This window comes from Ursus arctos, unplaced genomic scaffold (assembly GCF_023065955.2).
Source record: "Ursus arctos isolate Adak ecotype North America unplaced genomic scaffold, UrsArc2.0 scaffold_36, whole genome shotgun sequence".
Lineage (NCBI taxonomy): Eukaryota > Metazoa > Chordata > Mammalia > Carnivora > Ursidae > Ursus > Ursus arctos.
Genome location: NW_026623050.1, coordinates 8,902,950 through 8,922,258, shown reverse-complemented (window position 1 = coordinate 8,922,258; position 19,309 = coordinate 8,902,950). Strand labels below are relative to the sequence as shown.

The following is a 19,309-nucleotide window of genomic DNA, read 5'->3' as shown; positions in this document are numbered from 1 at the left end:
ACTTTTCTGGTTTTTCTGTAGACTGGTAAAAACTCGTTTGTTAAATTTTGGGAACCTTTTCACCAAGCTACCTTCAAGTTTTTAAAGCTTACCAGTTTACATCACCACCACAAAGCACTCTTTTATGGAGCACACTAACGTTTACCATCTTGAGGTTTTACAGAGCTCTACTTACAGGTGCTTACATGGCTTACTCAGGAACCTTTGAGTCATCAGAAGGATGGGCTATTTTATGACTAATAAAAGGTGATGTCGGTAAGCTTTAAAAAATATTGCCCATCAAATGTGAGTGTTAAGGGAACAGAACACTTTTGATGGGAGAATAAATTGACAGAATCTCTCTGGAATACCTGTATGTGTGGTGAAATTTTTAAAGAAAAGCAAGTGAATGACTAATAAGCATAATTCAGGTGAGTAGTAACTTCCAGGGCAGGTACGACAATGGGACTCTGAATGATGGCACAGGCCGTTTCAGCAGTATTAATATTCTCTTGGCTTGGGTGCTGGGTTCATGAGTGTTCATGTCATTGTTACACTTTGTAACTTACCTATACACTGTGTATGTTCTTTTGTATAATAAAACACTTCATAAAAGAAAAAAAAGAAGCCATTAAAAAAAAAAAAAGAGTGGAAGAGGTAGGAAGGGATACGTGTTGCTCCAGAGAAGAGGAAGAAGAGTAATGACAGGGGACAGACTGAAGATTGGACACTGTGTGAAGGGGACAGGACCAAGAAAAACTTTCAGTGGCTGATATTCCAAAACAATTTGAGAACAAGAAAATAAGAGTTGAAATTTTGAACTGTTTGTCTTGCTGTGTGTAATGTGACTCTTCATGATCGCTAGGTTCTCTGTAGTTTATCTCTTTAGAAAGCCTACAGTAAGATAAAATAAGGTCTTAGGATCTAACGTGCAAGGCGGTGACTATAGTTGATAACACTGTATTGCGTAGTTGAAATTTGTTAAAAGGGTAGAACTTATATACTTGTGCACACATTAAAAAAAGTAGATATGAAAAAAGAACATACTGCAGTACTATTTTTTAAAATAATCTGATGCTAACTTCTGCATTTTCTCCTCAAAATAAACAAACACCCACTGTTAAAGATTATTTTTAAATAGATAAATGTTTCCTTTAAAGCAAGGAAAGTGAGTTACAACAAACAATATATAGACATACCTTACTTTATTGCACTTCACTTAATTGTGTTTTGCAGATACTGTGCTTTTTACAGTTGAAGGTTTGTGGCAACGCTGTGGCAAGTCTGTTGGTACCATTTTTCCAACAGCATTTGTTCACTCCATGTCTCTATGTCACATTTTGGTAATTTTTGCAATGTTTTAGACTTTTTCATTATTACTATATTTGTTATGGTGATCAATGATCTTTGATATTACTATTGTAATTGTTTTGGGCTGTCACAAACTGCACCCACAGAAGACAGCAAACTTAATTGGTAAAGGTTGTGTGTGTTCTGACTGCTCCACTGACTGGCTATTCCCCTGTCTCTCTCACTCTCCTCAGGCCTCCCTATACCCTGAGACTCAAATGTATTGAAATTATGCCAGTTAATAACCCTGCAATGGCCTCTTAAGTGTTCAAGTGAAAGGAAGAATCACACATCTTTCACTTTAAATCAAAAGCTAGAAATGATTAAGCTTAGTGGGGAAGGCATGGTGAAAGCTGAGTTGGGCTGAAAGCCAGACCTCTTGTGCCAGTTAGCTAAGTTGTAAATGCAAAGGAAAAGTTCTTGAAGGAAATTAAAAGTGCTATTCCAGTGAACAGATGGATGATTAGAAAGCAAAACAGCCTTATTGCTGATCTGGAAAAAGTCTGACGGGTCTGGATAGAAGGTCAGGCCAACCACAACATTCCCTTAAGCCAAAGCCTAATCCAGAGCAGGGCTGTAATGCTCTTCAATTCTGTAAAGGCTGAGAGAAGTGAGAAAGCTACTGAAGAAAAGTTGGAAGCTAGCAGAGGTTGGTTCATGAGGTTTAAGGAAAGAAGCCGTCTCTGTAATATAAAGTGTGAGGTGAAGCAGTAAGTGCTGATCTAGAAGCTGCAACAAGTAATCCAGGAGGTCTAGCTGAGATCATTAATGAAGGTGGCTATACTCGACAACAGATCTTCAATGTAGAGAAAACAGTCTTGTATTGGAAGAAGATGCCATCTAGGACTTCAGTAGCCAGAGAGAAGTCATTGCCTGGTTTCAGAGCTTCAAAAGACACGCTGACTTTTTTGTTACAGGCTAATGCAACCAATGTCTTGAAGTTGAAGCCAGTGCTCATTTACATTTCTGAAAATCCTAGGACCTTTAAGAATTACGTGAAAACTAGCTTGCCTGTGCTCTATAAATGAAACAACAACACCTGGATGACAAGATTTCCATTTACAACATGGTTTACTGAATATTTTAAGCTCACTGTTGAGACCTACTGCTCAGATAAAAGATTCCTTTCCAAATATGACTGCTCACTGACAGTGCATCTGTCACCCAAGAACTCTGATGGAGATGTACAATAAGATTAATGTTGTTCTGATGCTAACACTGCATCCATTCTGCAGCCCGTGAATCAAGGAGTCATTACAACTTTCAAGTCTCCTTTAAGAAATACATATCATAAAACTACAGCTGCTATATATAGTGATTTCTCTGATGGGTTTGGGCAAAGTAAATTGGAAAATTTATAGAAAGGATTCATCATTTTAGATGCAATTAAAAACATTCGTGATTTGTGCGCAGAAGGAAAAATCACAAACAGGGATTTGGAAGAAGTTGATTCTAACCCTCAAGGATGACTTTGAGGGGTTCAGGACTTCATTGGAGGAAAATAACTGCAGATGTGTTAGGAATAGCAAGAGAACTAGAATGACAAGTGGAGCCTGAAGACATGACTGACTTGTTACGATCTCAAAATAAAACTGTAACGGATGAGGAGTTGCTTTTGATGGGTGAGCAGAGAAAGTGGTTTCCTGAGACAGAATCTACTCTGGGTGAAGATTGTTGAAATGACAAGATTTAGAATATTCCATAAACATAGTTGATAAATTAGTGGGCAGGGTTTGAGAGGGTTGACTTCGATTTTGAAAGAAGTTCTAGTGTGGATAAAATGCTATCAAATAGCATTGCGTAGAACAGAGGAATTGTTCACGAAAGAGTCAGTCAATGTGGTATACTTCATTGTCGTCTTATTTGAAGAAATTTCTACAGCCACCTCTTCTTCAGCAGCCACCATGCTGATCAGTCAGCAGCCATCAACATAAAGGCAATACCCTCCACCAGCAAAAAGATTACCGCTTACTGAAGCCTTAGATGATGGTTAGCATTTTTAACAGTAAAGTATTTTTAAATTAAGGTATACACAACATTTTTTAAAGATAATGACACTTAATAATTTAGATACTTAATAGACTGCAGTATAGTATAAATGTAACTTTTATAAGTACTGGGAAGCCAAAAAAGTCATTTGACTCACTTTGTCATACTATTTGCTGTATTTCAGTGGTCTGAAACTGAACCTGTATGATCTCTCAGGTGTGCCTATATTCATACAATCATCCCCTTTAATCAGAAATAAATGTTTTCAAATCAGAAAAGACATAATGTAGCTTATGAAGTTGTGAAAGAAGAAAATTCCCATGGTATACTTTTATATGGAAAAAGCAAAATATATAAAATTATACATTAAATTTTTGGTGTTTCTTTTAAAACATATTGTGTATATAATACTTAACCATACTTTAACTGTTTACCTATTATTGGGGGGAATGTAATTAGGATTCAGTTGTGTTTTTTTATGGTAAGCAGTGTTGCTATAAAAACCTTTTTTTTTTTTTTTAAGATTCATCTATTTTAGAGAGCATGTGTGCGAGTGGGGGGAGGGCCAGAGGGAGATGAGGAGAATCTCAGGCTGACTCCATACTGAGCGTGGAGCCCAACCTGGGGCTCAGACTCACCATCCTGAGATCATGACCCAAGCCGAAATCAAGATTCAGATGGTTAGGGGCGCCTGGGTGGCACAGTTGTTAAGCATCTGCCTTCGGCTCAGGGCGTGATCCCAGCGTTCTGGGATCGAGCCCCACATCAGGCTCTTCCACTATGAGCCTGCTTCTTCCTCTCCCACTCCCCCTGCTTGTGTTCCCTATCTCACTGGCTGTCTCTCTGTGTCAAATAAATAAAATCTTTAAGAAAAGAGAGAGATTCAGATGGTTAACCAACAAAACCACCCAGGCACCGTGCTATAAACATCTTTATATGTGAATCACTTTTCTATATGTAGGATTATTTCCTTAGGATAGGTTCTCAGAGGTGGAATTACTGGATTAAAAAATATGGACATTTCAGGAAATAAAAAGATAAGCCACAGATTAGGTGAAAGTCTGCAATACATGTATGTGATAAATTACTGGTATCCAAAACATACAAAGTACTCTTTAAAATTAAACATTAAGAAAATGAACAACCCAGTTTAAAAATAGGCAAAAGATCTGAAACAGACTTCACCAAGAGGATATATAAATGGCCATAGAGTACATGAAAAATGCTTAGCAACATGTTATTAAATTAAAATGAGAATGAAGTACCACTAGACACCTATGAGAATGGCCAAAATCCAAAACAATGACAACACCAAATGCTGATGAGGATAGGAGCAACAGGATCTTTTACTCCTGGGCGAAATGCAAAATGGTACAGCTACTTTGGAAGACATTTGGGCAGTTTCTTGCAGAAGTAAACATACTGTAACCATAATGTCCAGCACTTGTGTTCCTTAATATTTACCCAAGTAAACTGAAAACTTAAATCCATACAAAAAACTGCACAAGAATGTTTATAGCTGCTTTTTTCACATTTGCCAAAACTTGGAAGCAACCAAGATGTCCATCAGTAGATGAATAGATAAACCAACTTTGGTATACCAATACAATGGAATATTCTTCAGCGATAAAAAGAAATGAACTACTGAAAGAGATGGCAGGACCTTAAATGCATATTACAAAGTGAAAGAAGCTACTGTGAAAGACTATATACTGTGTGATTCTAGCTGTATCACATTCTGGGAAAGGCAACACTGGAGACTAAAAAGTTCAGGGCCTGGGGGATGGTGGTGGGAGGGATGGAGGACTGAATAGGTGGAGCACAGGATATTTAGGGTAGTAAAAGTATTCTGTATGATACTGTAATAGTATATACATGTCATTATTAATTTGTTAGAACTAAAAAAGTGTACAACACAGAAAACTCTAATGTAAATTATGAACTTTAGTTAATAATAATGTATCAAAAATAATGTATCAACATTGACTCCTCACTTGCAACAAATGTATCAGTCTAATACAAGGTGTCAATAATAGGGGAAACTGTCGGGGGAAGGGGTATATGAGAACTTGGTATTTTCTGCTTAATTTTTCTTTAAACTTAAAACTGTTCTAAAAAACAAAGTCTGTTAATTTTTAAAAATGAATTTCAGAAGTTCTTAGTACATTTTGCCAAAGTGCTTCAGGAAAGAATTATACCAAATGTACTACAAGTAGTGGTATAGAATCCCACAGAACCTTCAGAAACCTTTAAATAGAAACCCTTTAAACTAAAACCTTTCAAATTGAACCCATCTTAAAAAATTTTTCCCCCACTTCATTGAAAAATATTTTCTTGATTGTTCTAATGTTGTTTCTCTTTGCTTATTCTGGAATGGTGAATATGAAATACCCTGGCATTGCTACTTTGCCAGCTTCCTGGATAATAGGAACAAGGCTGTTTATTTTGCCATCATCCTTGCTGACAGGGCCAAGGTCATTGATTTGATCAGTAGATTAAGTTCCAGGAAGCCACGATCACAATAATGTAGCTTTGATCAAACAGAACCAAAATAGTGGCTGAGTTCACCTATCTACGGTCTTCTTGTATCTTGGAAGCTGATACCAAAACCAGGCCAGCTTCTAACATTGGTATCCTTTTATTGAACACATTCCAGAGTCAATTAGAATAAATCTGGAGAAGAAAACAAAGCCCACTACCAGTCTTCTCTTTCTCTGTCCCTTTTCTGTGTATGTCTCTTTCTTCATTTACTAAATTACAGTGATATGTTTATGTGTCCTTCATCCCCGTGTGACTGCAAACTCCAGGACAAGGCCCAGGTCTCATGTACTTGACACCACCTATGTCTTTCATAGTACCTGGGACATAGAGGCTTTCAACAAACATCTCTTGAAATGTTAGGATCAAAAGGACTAGATCATAGGTAGAGCTGATACCTAACATTTAATTATAAAAATAACCATGAGGGTCTATTTTAACATCAGCCTGCTATAATCCTACATGATGAGATTTATATTCTTATTGTCTGAAATACAACAGCATTAAAAAATAATTAATTTACCCAGGCAGTACAACAAAACTACCTTTAAATAATTTCAAACAACACAGAAAAATATAAATAAAAATTATAGTTGCCAGTCTGTCCCATTGTACTTTCTTTGTTAAACTAAATACAATTTAATGTATGTACATCCTTACAAATCTTTATGTATTTACAAACATGCACACACATTTATATGTTTAGGAGGGGTGTGTATATGCGTGTGTGTATGTAAATGGGATCTTACTATATATCCTGTCTTGCAGTTTGTTTTCAACCTAACAGCGTGTCATGGAGATAATTCTATGTTGATACATACAACAACTTTTCTGCCTTATTTAATTGTCACATGTATTCCTTTGTGGGATTATATCCCCCATCATAAATTTAACCCTCTCCTTTTTTAGACAATTATGTTGTTTCCAGTTTTTCAGTGATCAACAAATAAATTTGAGTGTACACATACGCCTTTTTTTTTCATATGAGCTAGTGTATCTATATTCAAGAATGCCTGAGGCTAGGGGTGCCTGGGTGGCTCAGTCGTTAAGCGTCTGCCTTTGGCTCAGGGAGTGATCCCTGTGTTATGGGATTGAGCCCCGCATCAGGCTCCTCTGCTGGGAGCCTGCTTCTTTCTCTCCCACTCCCCCTGCTTGTGTTCCCTCTCTCACTGGCTGTCTCTCTCTCTGTCAAATAAATAAATAAAATCCTTTAAAAAAAAAAAAAAAAGAATGCCTGAGGCTAGATATTTAGAGGTAGATATCCTGGATTGAAGGGTATATGCATTTAAAATTTTGTTAGATTTTTGCCAGATGTTTTCCTTGAATTACCATGAGCTTACATTCTCAGTAAAAGAATATGAAAATGGGAGCGCCTGGGTGGCTCAGTTAGTTAAGCGTCTGCTTTCAGCTCAGGTCACGATCCTGGGGTCTTGGGATCGAGCCCCACGTTGGGCACCCTGCTCAACGGGGAGTGTGCTTCTCCCTTTCCCTCTGCCATTCCCCACCGCTTGTGCCCTCTGGCTCTCTCTGCCAAATAAATAAATAAAATCTTAAAAAAAAAAAAAAGTAAAAGCATACTGTTAGAATAGGGAATGGCATAGAATCAAGGCACAAAATCTAGAAGCCTTAAAAAAATCTGGCAAATTTAACAACATACATATTTAAAATGTCAACACAAATGATAGCATAAATCAAGTTAAAAGGCAGAAAACAGATCTTATAAAATCAAATATACACTTAACTTATGATTCAGCAATCCTACTTCTAGGTTACCCAAGAGAAACGCAAACATTTGCCCACACAAAGACTTGTACATGAATGTTTAAAGAAGCTTTATTTAAAAGCTGGAAACAACTCAAAAGTGCACCATCTGATGAAAAGATAAATTGTAGCAGATCCATACAATGGCATACTACTCAGCAATAAGAAGGAACAAAATGCTGATATATGAGAGGATCTCAGAGGTATTATGCTAAATGAAAAAAGCCAGACAGGAAGCACTACATATTACATGATTTCATTTATCTGACATTCTGAAAAGGCAAAAATATAGGGACAGAAAACAGTTCAGTGACTGCCAGGAGCTAGGGGTATGGAGGCAAGACAACTGAGTGCAAAGGGAATTCAGTGGATGGGCAAACATATCTTGATTGTGGTGGTGGTGGTTACTGAACTGTATAATGTTTGTGAAAACTTCAAACTGTACATCTTAAGTATAGATTTTATTTTATGTAAGTTATATCAATAAATCTCAATTAAAAACAAAAGTTTTTAGGGGCGCCTGGGTGGTACAGCGGTTGAGCGTCTGCCTTCGGCTCAGGGCGTGATCCCAGCGTTCTGGGATCGAGCCCTGCATCAGGCTCCTCCACTATGAGCCTGCTTCTTCCTCTCCCACTCCCCCTGCTTGTGTTCCCTCTCTCGCTGGCTGTCTCTATCTCTGTCAAATAAATAAATAAAATCTTTAAAAAAAAAATAAAAAAAGTTTTTAAAAGACATAGTAAGAAAATATTTGTAAAATATGTAACAGCAGTAAGTAAAAAGCAATAGAAAAATGAGTAAAGAAACTATACAGAAGAAATTAAAGGTACAATTAAAATATGAAAAGATGTTAATACTACAAATAGATATGCAAATTAAAATAATGACATTCTTCAATAATCTGAAGTCTATCCAACAGATGACAAAATGTAAAAAAAAAAAATAACTGATTAAAGATTGGGGGCAGTTGTGGGGGGAGGGTCAAAGAGAGAGGAAGGGGGACAAGCAGACTCCCGCTGTGTGGGGAGCCTGACACGGGGCTCGATCCCAGGACCCTGAGATCATGACCTGAGCCGAAGGCAGACACTTAACTGTTTCTCCCAGGTGCCCCTAGTCTGTCAGTTTTGATGGTATCTTTGATTTCCTCTTACGACCCGTATAATAGTCGATAATTTTAATGTTACTTTTTCTTTCCCTTGTCCCAATTTTTAGTTGTAGCCCTTCTGATTGTTAGATCATATAATGTTTACATTCTTCATCCATGTCCTTACTTTTGATTTATTCTTAACTCTGCAATTAAATTTATAAATGTTCACCATCTGCCCTTTTTCTGAGGTCTTCCTAGTCACCTCTTGGTCAGATGAAGCTCATCCTCTAAGGGTTGGTGGACTAGTCTGTGGTTCATCACTGCCTGTTTTTGTATGGCCTGCAAGCTAAGTTTGTTTTTATATAGATGGTTGGGGAAAAGATAATAAAAGTAATAATTTTTGATACATGAAATTCCTATTTCATGAAAATTTTATAAAATTTAAATTCTAGTGATCATAAATAAAGTTTTATTGAAACATAACCATGCTCATTTATTGTCTCTGGCTGTTTCTGCACTACAACAGTAGATTTGAGTAATTCAGCAGAGATTATATGACCTGAAAAGCCTAACATATTTACTATCTGTTCCTTTTTTTTTTTTTTTTAAGTAGGCTCCTCGCTCAGCATGGAGCCCGACACGGGGCTTGAACTCATGACCCTGAGATCAAGACCTGAGCTGACTGAGATCAAGAGTCAGATGCTTAACGGACTGAACCATCCAGGCACCCCACTATCTGTTCCTTTATACATAAAGTTTGCTGATCTCTATTCAAGTAGATTCCTCAGGAAGGGCTCATATATACAGTATTCCCGATGTTCTGACATGTTCAAAATTGTATTTTTATAGCTTGGTTGGAGATAACATTCTTGATTTACATTTTCTTTCCTTGAAAACACAGCTCTGCTATTGTCTTGTTTTTACATGTTGTCATTGAGAAGTCTGATACCAGTCTAATTTTCTTGCTACTATGTTATTTCATCTTTTTGCCAGAAAGCCTCAGGACATTTATCTTTAAAGTCTTAGAATTTTAGTAGGATATACTTCAGAGTTGATCGTACTGGGTGAGTTTTAGTTACTGTGGATGCTTTCAGTGTGTTGATTGAGGTCTTTTATTTTAGGAAGTTCCCTTAGACTACAGTTTTGAATATCAGCTCTGTTCCATTGTTTAGATTTTCTTTTTTGGGTGACTCCAGTTATCCCTATTTTCTGTTGGAACCGATTTCTCTCTGGCCCTGTATTTCTTTAATTATTGCATTTTTCATTTCTTGATTGTTTTTCCTGCTTTGTTTAATGTTACTTATTAATTTTTCATTTGAATCTATTGGACACCTTGTAATTTAGAATTCATTTCTGGTAGGATTTTCTGGTTCTCTTCTGTTTTTTTCCCCTGAGTTCAGTCAGGTCTCATTTATTCCTTTTTTGTCCACTTCTGTTCTTAGTTTCTTTGTTTCTAATTAAAAGTGCTTTAATCTGATTAAGGGCTTTCATATCCCCCAAATGCTTGTTCGAGGCTATGAAATTAAGTTTGAGCATTATATTACAGTTTTCTTCAGCTTTGTGATTGGGTTTTGGCTCTTACTGCATTTTTTGCCTTTCTTTTTTGATAATAGTTTTGTATGAATATGGTCTGCTTCTATTTTTTATTTCATGGACAGTGTCCACAAATGCTCTCTTCTATCAGTTCGGTCCTCTTGTTTGTAATTTATTTTATAGATGATATTGGTGGTAGAGGTGAGGTGAGGAGAGTTTGGCCTGTATTGTTTCTCTCATTTCTGTAGGATCCTTAATTTTCCCTTTTTATTTCCTTTTTTCATTTACTGCCACACTGTTGAGGGCTTATCACTTTTTTTTTTTTTTAATGTTTTTCATTTTCGTCCAAAATCAGTGCTTCTCTCATGTTGCCACTTCTGGTTATGCTCACTTTGGATCTTTCCCTGGGAACTGCCAAGTCTCAACCTGTGTTCCTCAACATTGGACGTGACTTTGTGTGTGCTTCATCTAAGTCCTCCGTACCCCTCTGTTTTCTTTCATGCAGTCTCTTAAGCTCCTCTCTAGTCTGCATTTGTAGGCTTGAAGCAATAGGCAACAGGAACTCTAATCGAACAAGTCATTTGAAGGCCGTGGCATTTATTTTTCATCTCTCAGGAATGCTGCAGACATGAATCATATGTGGTTTTATTGCTCTCCTTGTTTATTTTATGTGTGGGAGAGGAAGGTTTTGGGGAAGATTCAAAATCAGGTCATTGTCATCATCCTCTATCTGGATTCATATATGTTGCATCATTTTTTTGTTGTTTGCAGGTACCCCGAAAGGAAAAGTGAATAGTAAATAATTATAATAATAAAAGTAAAAGTAAATAATTTTAGTTGCAATGGAACATCAAATAGATGTAAATACTGTAAAGTTTCTTAACTATATAAGTATTATTATAATGATTTTTAGAAGTGTGTTTAAGCAGAAAAATGTCATTACTCAAGCATTCTAGGTGTTGCAAAGTGGGTTGATTTTTTTTTGCACACTTCACAGTCTGTTCTCCATTAGTACACAATTTTAAAAACTATTATTTAAGAATTAGTTGTTTCAAAGCATGTTTGTTTCAAAATTTTGTCAATTTTTAAAGGCTTATTTTTGTTGTGATTAAATGTTCAGATTTTTATTTATTTTGGTTAACTAAAATGGTTTTCGGTTTATTTGGTTTCTATTATATTAATGCCAGTTAAGGTTTAAGTATTGGGGAGCATTTATTATTTGAGTCATCTTTGTCCTTCTTGCTTTGTAATGTGTTTTGAAATCAAGACAAACTCATTTTTCATTTTTATCAGATGCATACTTCTACTGGAGGGGGATTTTGTGACTGTGGAGACACAGAGGCATGGAAAACTGGCCCTTTTTGTGTAAGTCATGAACCTGGAAGAGCAGGTACTACAAAAGAGGTAAGAATACTATTTTTAGAAATTGCTAATTATTTTAAGCTTGATACAATGATATAGAAAGAAATGTTATGTGTATGGGTTAAACTCAATTCCATTAAGAATCCTGATTTTTATGTTCTAGTATTTAAATGTAAGGAGTTTTATCCCACTCTATATTCATTTGTCTAAAGGGTGAATTTTTTTGTTCTATTTGTTAAGCAGTCGATTTGATAAGTAAGAGCAAACTACATATAAGGCTAAAAGAGCAAATGGAACAGTAGAATTGACATGTAACTTCAATAATTGCTTTTCTTAAAGAAAAAATAGTCAATTTGCTGTACATCCTAATCAAGAAAAGTGAGTAAGCCCAGATAAAGGCTATTAGGAAGGAAAATAAGGAAATAACTATAGACCTACAGATACAGAAGAAATTAAAAGGGTTATAAAAGACTCTTTATGAGACTCTGTGCAAATACACTTGAAAAATGGATTATTTTATTAAGCTGTATAAAATTTCATGATTTACTCAGACATAGAGAAAACTTGAACAGTTAATAACCAATGAAGAAATTCAGAATGTTGTCACAAGAAAGTACTTCCTAAAAAGTACTTCCTATGTTCAAATGGTTTCACAGAGTAACCCTTTTCAAAACTGCAAAAATTAGATATTTTGTATACTCTTTAAACTGTTCCAGATAATCCTCTAGCATTGAATACCCCCTAGGGCCCAGATTTTGATCTCTTTAAGTACCATTACCCACTAAAAGAACTCAGGGCCTGTAAAAATACCTGACCAGGTCTGAGTCAAGGAATAGGTAAACTTATGAGGATGGGTCTGTGTCTAAACAATCTAGGACCCAGCTTGAAAGGGCTGTCATTGATAGGAGTTGGGCAGTTGGAGCATCAAAATAATACTAATAAAGTAACTACTATAACTGATTGAATCGTAATATATGCAAATTCATGAGTTTCTAATAAAACTAAAAAGAACTTAAATAATTTTGCCATGGCAGTGGTTCATTGCCATGGCAATGGTTATTATATCAATTTCTCACTCTAAAAACTAGTAATTAAAAGAATGAACTAAGCATTTATTCTACCTTTTCTTTTTAAGATTGTATATATTTATTTATTTTAGAGAGGGAGAGAGCGTGTGTGAGCAGGAGTGGGGGAAGGGGCAGAGGGAGAGAGAGAATCTGAAGCAGACCACCCCCTGAACTTGCTCTGAACTACGGAGCCCTACACGGGGCTCTGTCCCAGGACCCTGAGGTCATGACCTGAGCTGAAATTGAGAGTTGGACGCTTAACCAACTGAGCTTCTCCGGTGGGTGCCCCTATTCTGCCTTTTCAATAGGAATTGTATTTCATGGTAAACAAGTATTTCTAGTTTATGAGGTAAAGCTCTTCTTTCTAGGTGAATGCTAGCTAGCTAATAGAGAAGGGATAATAGGATTAGAATAATTAACATTTTGCAAATCTCGAGGAAATATTTGATTCAGGCAAGATTCATTAATGGATACTAAACCCATTAAGAAATGAGTTGATAAAGAACAATATTCACATAGTTCTAAATTGTCATCTCCTAGATTACTTGCTAGGCATAGAGGAAAAAAGTGAAACTTTAAATGGAGGTATCATACTGTCATCTCCTGACACTGGTCATCAGTATTAGCATCATTACTAATAGTAGGGTGATAGGCATAATGAGTCTCCTCACAGGATGTAAGATAAAGTACATCGTTAATGTCTAAAAATCAGTTAGCTTGCTTCGGCAGCACATATGCTAAAATTGGAATGATAAAGAGAGGATTAGCATGGTCCCTGCACAAGGATGACAGACAAACTCATGAATTGTTCCATATTTTTATGATTTCACTCATATGTGGAATTTAAGAAACGAAACAGATGATCATAAGGGAAAGGAAAAAAAAAAAGAGAGGGAGACAAACCATAAGAAACTCTTAACTATAGAGAATAAACTTAGGGTTGCTGGGGGCAGGGGGATGGGCTAAATGGGTGATGGGTATAATGGAGGGCACTTGTGATAAGCACTGGGTGTTATATGTAAGTGATGAATCACTAAATTCTACTGCTGAAACTAGTATTACACTGAACATTTAAATAAATTTGAAATATTGGGGAAAAAATAAAAGTTTGTGAAAAATGAAAAAAATCAGTTAATGGAAAATACCATATAAACAGAATAAGAAACAAAACCACATGATCACCTAAATAGATGTAGCAAAAGCATTTGACAAAATCCAACACACTTTCATCATAAAAGAACTTAACAAACTTATAGTAGAAAGGAGCTTTCTCAACCCTGATAGAGGGCATCTGTGAAAAACTCATAGCTGTAAATATATTAGATACGTTCCCCCTGAGATCAGGAATAAGACAAAGATTCTGCTCTTGTCACATCTATTCAATACTGTATTAAAAGTTCTGGCTAGGGCAATTAATAATGCAAGAAAAATAAATAAAAGGCATCCAGATTGGAAAGGAAAAAATAAAACTAGCTCTATTTGCAGATGACATGATTTTGTATATGGAAAATCTTAAGGAATCCACAAAAAAATATTATTAGAACTAATAAGGTCAGGGGCGCCTGGGTGGCGCAGTCGTTAAGCGTCTGCCTTTGGCTCAGGGTGTGATCCCGGCGTTCCGGGATCGAGTCCCACATCAGGTTCCTCCGCTGGGAGCCTGCTTCTTCCTCTCCCACTCACCCTGCTTGTGTTCCCTCTCTCGCTGGCTGTCTCTATCTCTGTCACATAAATAAATAAAACCTTTTAAAAAAAAAAAAAGAACTAATAAGTTCAGCAAGAATGTAGGATACAAGATAATTTTACAGAAATCACTTGTGGTTTTATACATCAGTAATGAAAAATCTGAAGAAGAAATTGAGAAAAAAATTCCACGTTTACTATAGTATCAAAGAGAATAAAATATTTAGAAATAAATTAACAAAAACAGTATAAAATTTATGTTTTGAAAACTATTGAACACTGTTGAAAGAAATTAAAGATCTCAATAAATGGAAAAAGTCCCACTTTTAAAGAAAGTTTTTATTTTAATTCCCATTAGTTAATATACAGTGTAATATTAGTTTCAGGTGTACAATATAGTGATTCAGCAATTCCATACGTCACCCAGTGCTCATCACGACAAGTGCACTCCTTAATCCCCATCACCTATTTCATCCATCCCTCTACTCACCTCCCCTCTGGTAACCATCAGTTTGTTTTCTATAGTTAAGAATCTGTTTCTTGCTTTGCTTCTTTCTCTCTTTCTTTTTTCCCCTTTACTCATTTGTTTCTTAAATTCCATACATGAGTGAAATCATATGGTATTTAGAAGACTTAAAATTGTTAATGTGGCAGTCCATTGGGTGTTTTTTCCCAACACCACCAAGCGATTAAACTCAGTTCTCCATTGACACTGACCAGGTATCCCACAAATTTAACTCAAGTCTGATACTCTCTGCATGGCGATAGCATCAGATCCTACAGGTTAAGAGCACAGTCTCACAAGACTGCCCCCACTTCAGATGCCAGTTGGAAGTCTAGGTTGTTCTCTTTGCTTCTGCTTCTGACCAACTGGCTGTAAATCAGAGATTCACATAACCCTCTCTTCGGATTCCATTAATTTGCTAGAGCAGCTCATAGAACTAAGGAAATCAGATTTCCTAGACTTACTACATTACCTATGTATTATAAAAGGCTGTACTTTAGAAACAGCCAGCTGGAAGAGATGCATAGGGCAAAATATTTGGGGATGGGTTGGGGATCTTGCATGCTCTCCGAGTACACCACTCTCCCCAGATCTCTGTGTATTCACCAACCCAGTTTTCCATATCCCGTCCTTTTGGGTTTTTATGGATGTTTCACTATATAGGCACATGATTGATTAAATCATTGGTCATTGGTGATTGATTCAACCTTTAGCCCCTCTTCCCTCTCCAGCGGTCAGAGGGTAGGACTTGAAGCTCCAGCCTTTGGATCATGGTTGGTCCCCCTGGCAACCAGCCCCCATCCTTTGTTACTTTCTGAAAGTCACTTCTTTAGCATAACAAAAGACTTTAAAAATTCCTCTCATCACTTTGGAAATTCCAAGGGTTTTAGGAGCTCTATACCAGAAACAAAGACCCAATATATTTCTTCCTATAATTCTTCCTTCACGATATCACAGGCCATACTCCCCAGTTGATCTACAGATTCAACACAATTCCTATCAGAATTCCAACTGAGAGATTTTTTTTCTCTATTTTAGTAATTGACAAGCTTACTTTAAAATTTACATGAAATTATAAGGGACCCAGAAATAGCCAAAACAACCTTGAAAAAGAACAAATTTGGAGAACTCACACTTCCCTATTTCAAAACCTACTACAAATCAACAGTAATCAAGACAGTGTGGTATGACGTAATGATAAACATAGAGATTATGAGAATAGGTTTGAGAGTCCAGAAATAAACCCACATGTCTGTGGTCAACTGTTTTTCAAAACCAGAATACGAAGGGCCTTCACTAGGAAAAGAATAGTCTTTTTATCAAATGGTACCAGAACAACTAGATATCCACATGCAAAAGAATGAGTCTGGATCCCTAGCTCACACCATACATGAAAATTAACTCAAAATGGGTCAAAGACCTAAATGTGAGAGCTAAAACTATAAAACTCTTAGAAGAAAACATAGAGGTAAATCTTCATTACCTCATATTTGGCAGGGGATTGATAGATACGACAGCAAAAGCCTGAAAAATAAAAGAAAAAATATGTAATTGGACTTCATCAAAGGACACTGTCAAGAAAATGAAAAGCCTACAGAATGGGAGAAATATGTTTGCAAATCATATTATCTGATAAGGGACTTGTATCTAGAACTTACAGAGAGCTCTTAAAACTCCACAATAAAAAGACAACCCAGTTTTTAAAACCGGCAAAGTCATTTCTTCATGAATAGTCACTTCTTCAAAGAGTATATATACATATATATATATACACATACACATAGCCAATAAGCACATGAAAAGATGCTTAGCATCATTGTCCATTAGGGAAATGCAAACCAAAATCATGACATTCTTTTTCATCCCCACTAATGGCTATAATCAAAAAGACAAATAATAACAAGTGTTAGTGAGAATGTGACAAAGCTGGAGCCCTCGTATGCTGTTGGTAGAAATGTAGAATAGTGCAGCCACTTTGGAAAATAGTCTAGCATTTCTTCAAATGATTAAATGTAGAGTCAACATACACTCCAGTAACTCCACTTCTAGATATATACTCAAAATAATTGAAAACAGTTGTTCAAGCACATATTTAGACATGAATGTTCATGGTAGCGTTATCATAATAGTATCGTTACAGAATAATATATTACTCATAATAAAACTCAGTGTCCGTCAACTGATAAATGGATAAACAAATGTGGGTAAATCGAAACAATGCATTATTTGGCTGTAAAAGGAAAGTAATGAAACATGCTTCAATTTGGAGGAACCCTGAAAACATTACTCTAAGTGCAAAAGCCAAATACAAAAGATCACATTATATGATTACATTTAAGTGAAATGTCCGGAATAGGCACGTTTAAACAGACAGAAAAATAGGTTAGTGGTTCTTTAGGTCTAGGGGGTTGGAGGCATTGGGTGGGGGAGGAAGAAATCACTAAGGAGTTTTTTTGTTTTTGTTTTTTTGAGGTGATGAAACTGGTCTAAAACTGATGTGATAGATACAAATATCTAATATACTAAAAACCATTAAGTAGTATATTTTGAGTGAATTGTATAGTATATGAATTATATCTCAAGCTATTAAAAAAACTGAAGTACCTAGAGCCTCACTTATGAAATAATATTCTTCTTTTTTTTTTTTTTAAAGATTGATTTGAGAGAGAGATTGCGTGGGCATACGTTGAGTAAGGGGCAGAGGGAGAGAGAGAGAGTCTCAAGCAGACTCCCCATGGAGCATGGAGCATGGAGCCTTTCACAGGGCTCCATCTCACGACCCATGAAACTATGATCTGAGCCGAAATCACAAGTTGGACGCTTAACTGAATGAGCCACCACTTATTAAATATTCTTGATAAAAATGTTTAGCCTGAACTTAATAAAACCTTGGGGTTTAACTTTTAGGAAATACAGGGGCAACATGAACACGATAAAGAAGACCACAAGAAAGATTAATATAAAATGTAGGACATTTCAAGGTAAATCTAGAATGTAGGAGTTTTTATAGGAAATATGGCCTGGTTTCTGGCATGAAGAACAAAAGCCTGGAAGGGGGGATGGGAGATTCATTTAGATGTAAATGACCTAGACATAATAACCAAGTGCAGTAGATATTTTGGGAAGAATTAGGAAAACTGAATATGTTCAAGACATTAGATGATATTTAAAAATTATCAATGTTACTAGATATAATAATGGTATCATAAGTATGTAAGAAAATTCTTTTTGTTAAGGTGCCTGGGTGGCTCAGTTGGTTAAGCAACTGCCTTCGGCTCAGGTCATGATCCTGGAGTCCCGGGATTGAGTCCCACATTGGGCTCCCTGCTCAGCGGGGAGTCTGTTTCTCCCTCTGACCCTCCCCCCACTCATGCTCTCTCTCTCCCTCTGTCTTATTCTCTCTCTCTCAAATAAATAAATCTTTAAAAAAAAAAAAGAAAATTATTTTTTTAGAGATGCATGTTAAGTATTTAGGGGTAAAATATGACTAATTTTTACCTTAAAATACTTGAACAAAAAATACATATATGGAAAAATAACAGTTACTGAATTTAGGTAAAAGTGTGCTTGTTATACTGATCTTCCTGTTTTTCTTTTCTTTTTTTTTTTTTTTTAAAGATTTTATTTATTTATTCGACAGAGCTAGAGACAGCCAGCGAGAGAGGGAACACAAGCAGGGGGAGTGGGAGAGGAAGAAGCAGGCTCATAGCGGAGGAGCCTGATGTGGGGCTTGATCCCATAACGCCAGGATCACGCCCTGAGCTGAAGGCAGACGCTTAACCGCTGTGCCACCCAGGCACCCCTATCTTCCTGTTTTTCTATATTTAAAAAATTTTACTGATTAAAAATAAAAATCACTCAATTAAACACCAAATAAATAACAAAAACATAGAAACTGTCCTTAAGCATAGAAGGGGGAAAAGAGAAAGTTTCCAAATTTGTTATGTAAAGCCAACATTATATTGACCACATATTTGACAAAATAGAGAATTTACAGATCAGTTTTATTAATAATTGTTATGTCGAAATACTAAATAAAACATTAGTGGGTGAAATCAAGTTTAAAACACTCATGACACTATCATGCTTACATTCCTGGAATGAACTCCTCTTGGAATTCACTTGTGAAATCTTGGCACTTTCTGGGAAAGTAGCTTCTTTTTTAAAAAATTTTTATTTAAATCCAGTTCAGTTAACATTATATATTATTAGTGTCAGAGGTAGAATTTAGTGATTCATCAGTTGCATACAACAACATCCAGTGCTCATTACTTCGCATGCCCTCCTTAATGGCCATCACCCAACTACCCCATCCAACAACCCTCAGTTTGTTTCCCAGAGTTAAGAGTCTCTTTATGGTTTGTCTCCCTCTCTGTTTTTGTCTCATTTTATTTTCCCTTCCCCTATGTTCATCTGTTATGTTTCTTAAATTCTACATATGAATGAAATCATATGGTAATT

The 19,309-nt window shown here is 36.1% G+C and overlaps 1 protein-coding gene and 1 non-coding gene across 2 annotated transcripts in view; both read left to right on the top strand.

Annotated features, from left to right (window-relative positions):
* UBR1 (ubiquitin protein ligase E3 component n-recognin 1) overlaps positions 1-19,309 on the top strand; it is a 131,137-nt gene that overhangs the window by 17,836 nt on the left and 93,992 nt on the right. The window contains exon 4 of the mRNA XM_026479892.4: positions 11,528-11,638. Within this exon, the coding sequence (XP_026335677.1) occupies positions 11,528-11,638 (111 nt within the window). The remainder of the gene's footprint in view (positions 1-11,527; positions 11,639-19,309) is intronic.
* On the top strand, positions 13,381-13,483 carry LOC113242096 (U6 spliceosomal RNA). The gene has a single exon (XR_003311802.1). It is a non-coding gene; the product is annotated as a U6 spliceosomal RNA (small nuclear RNA).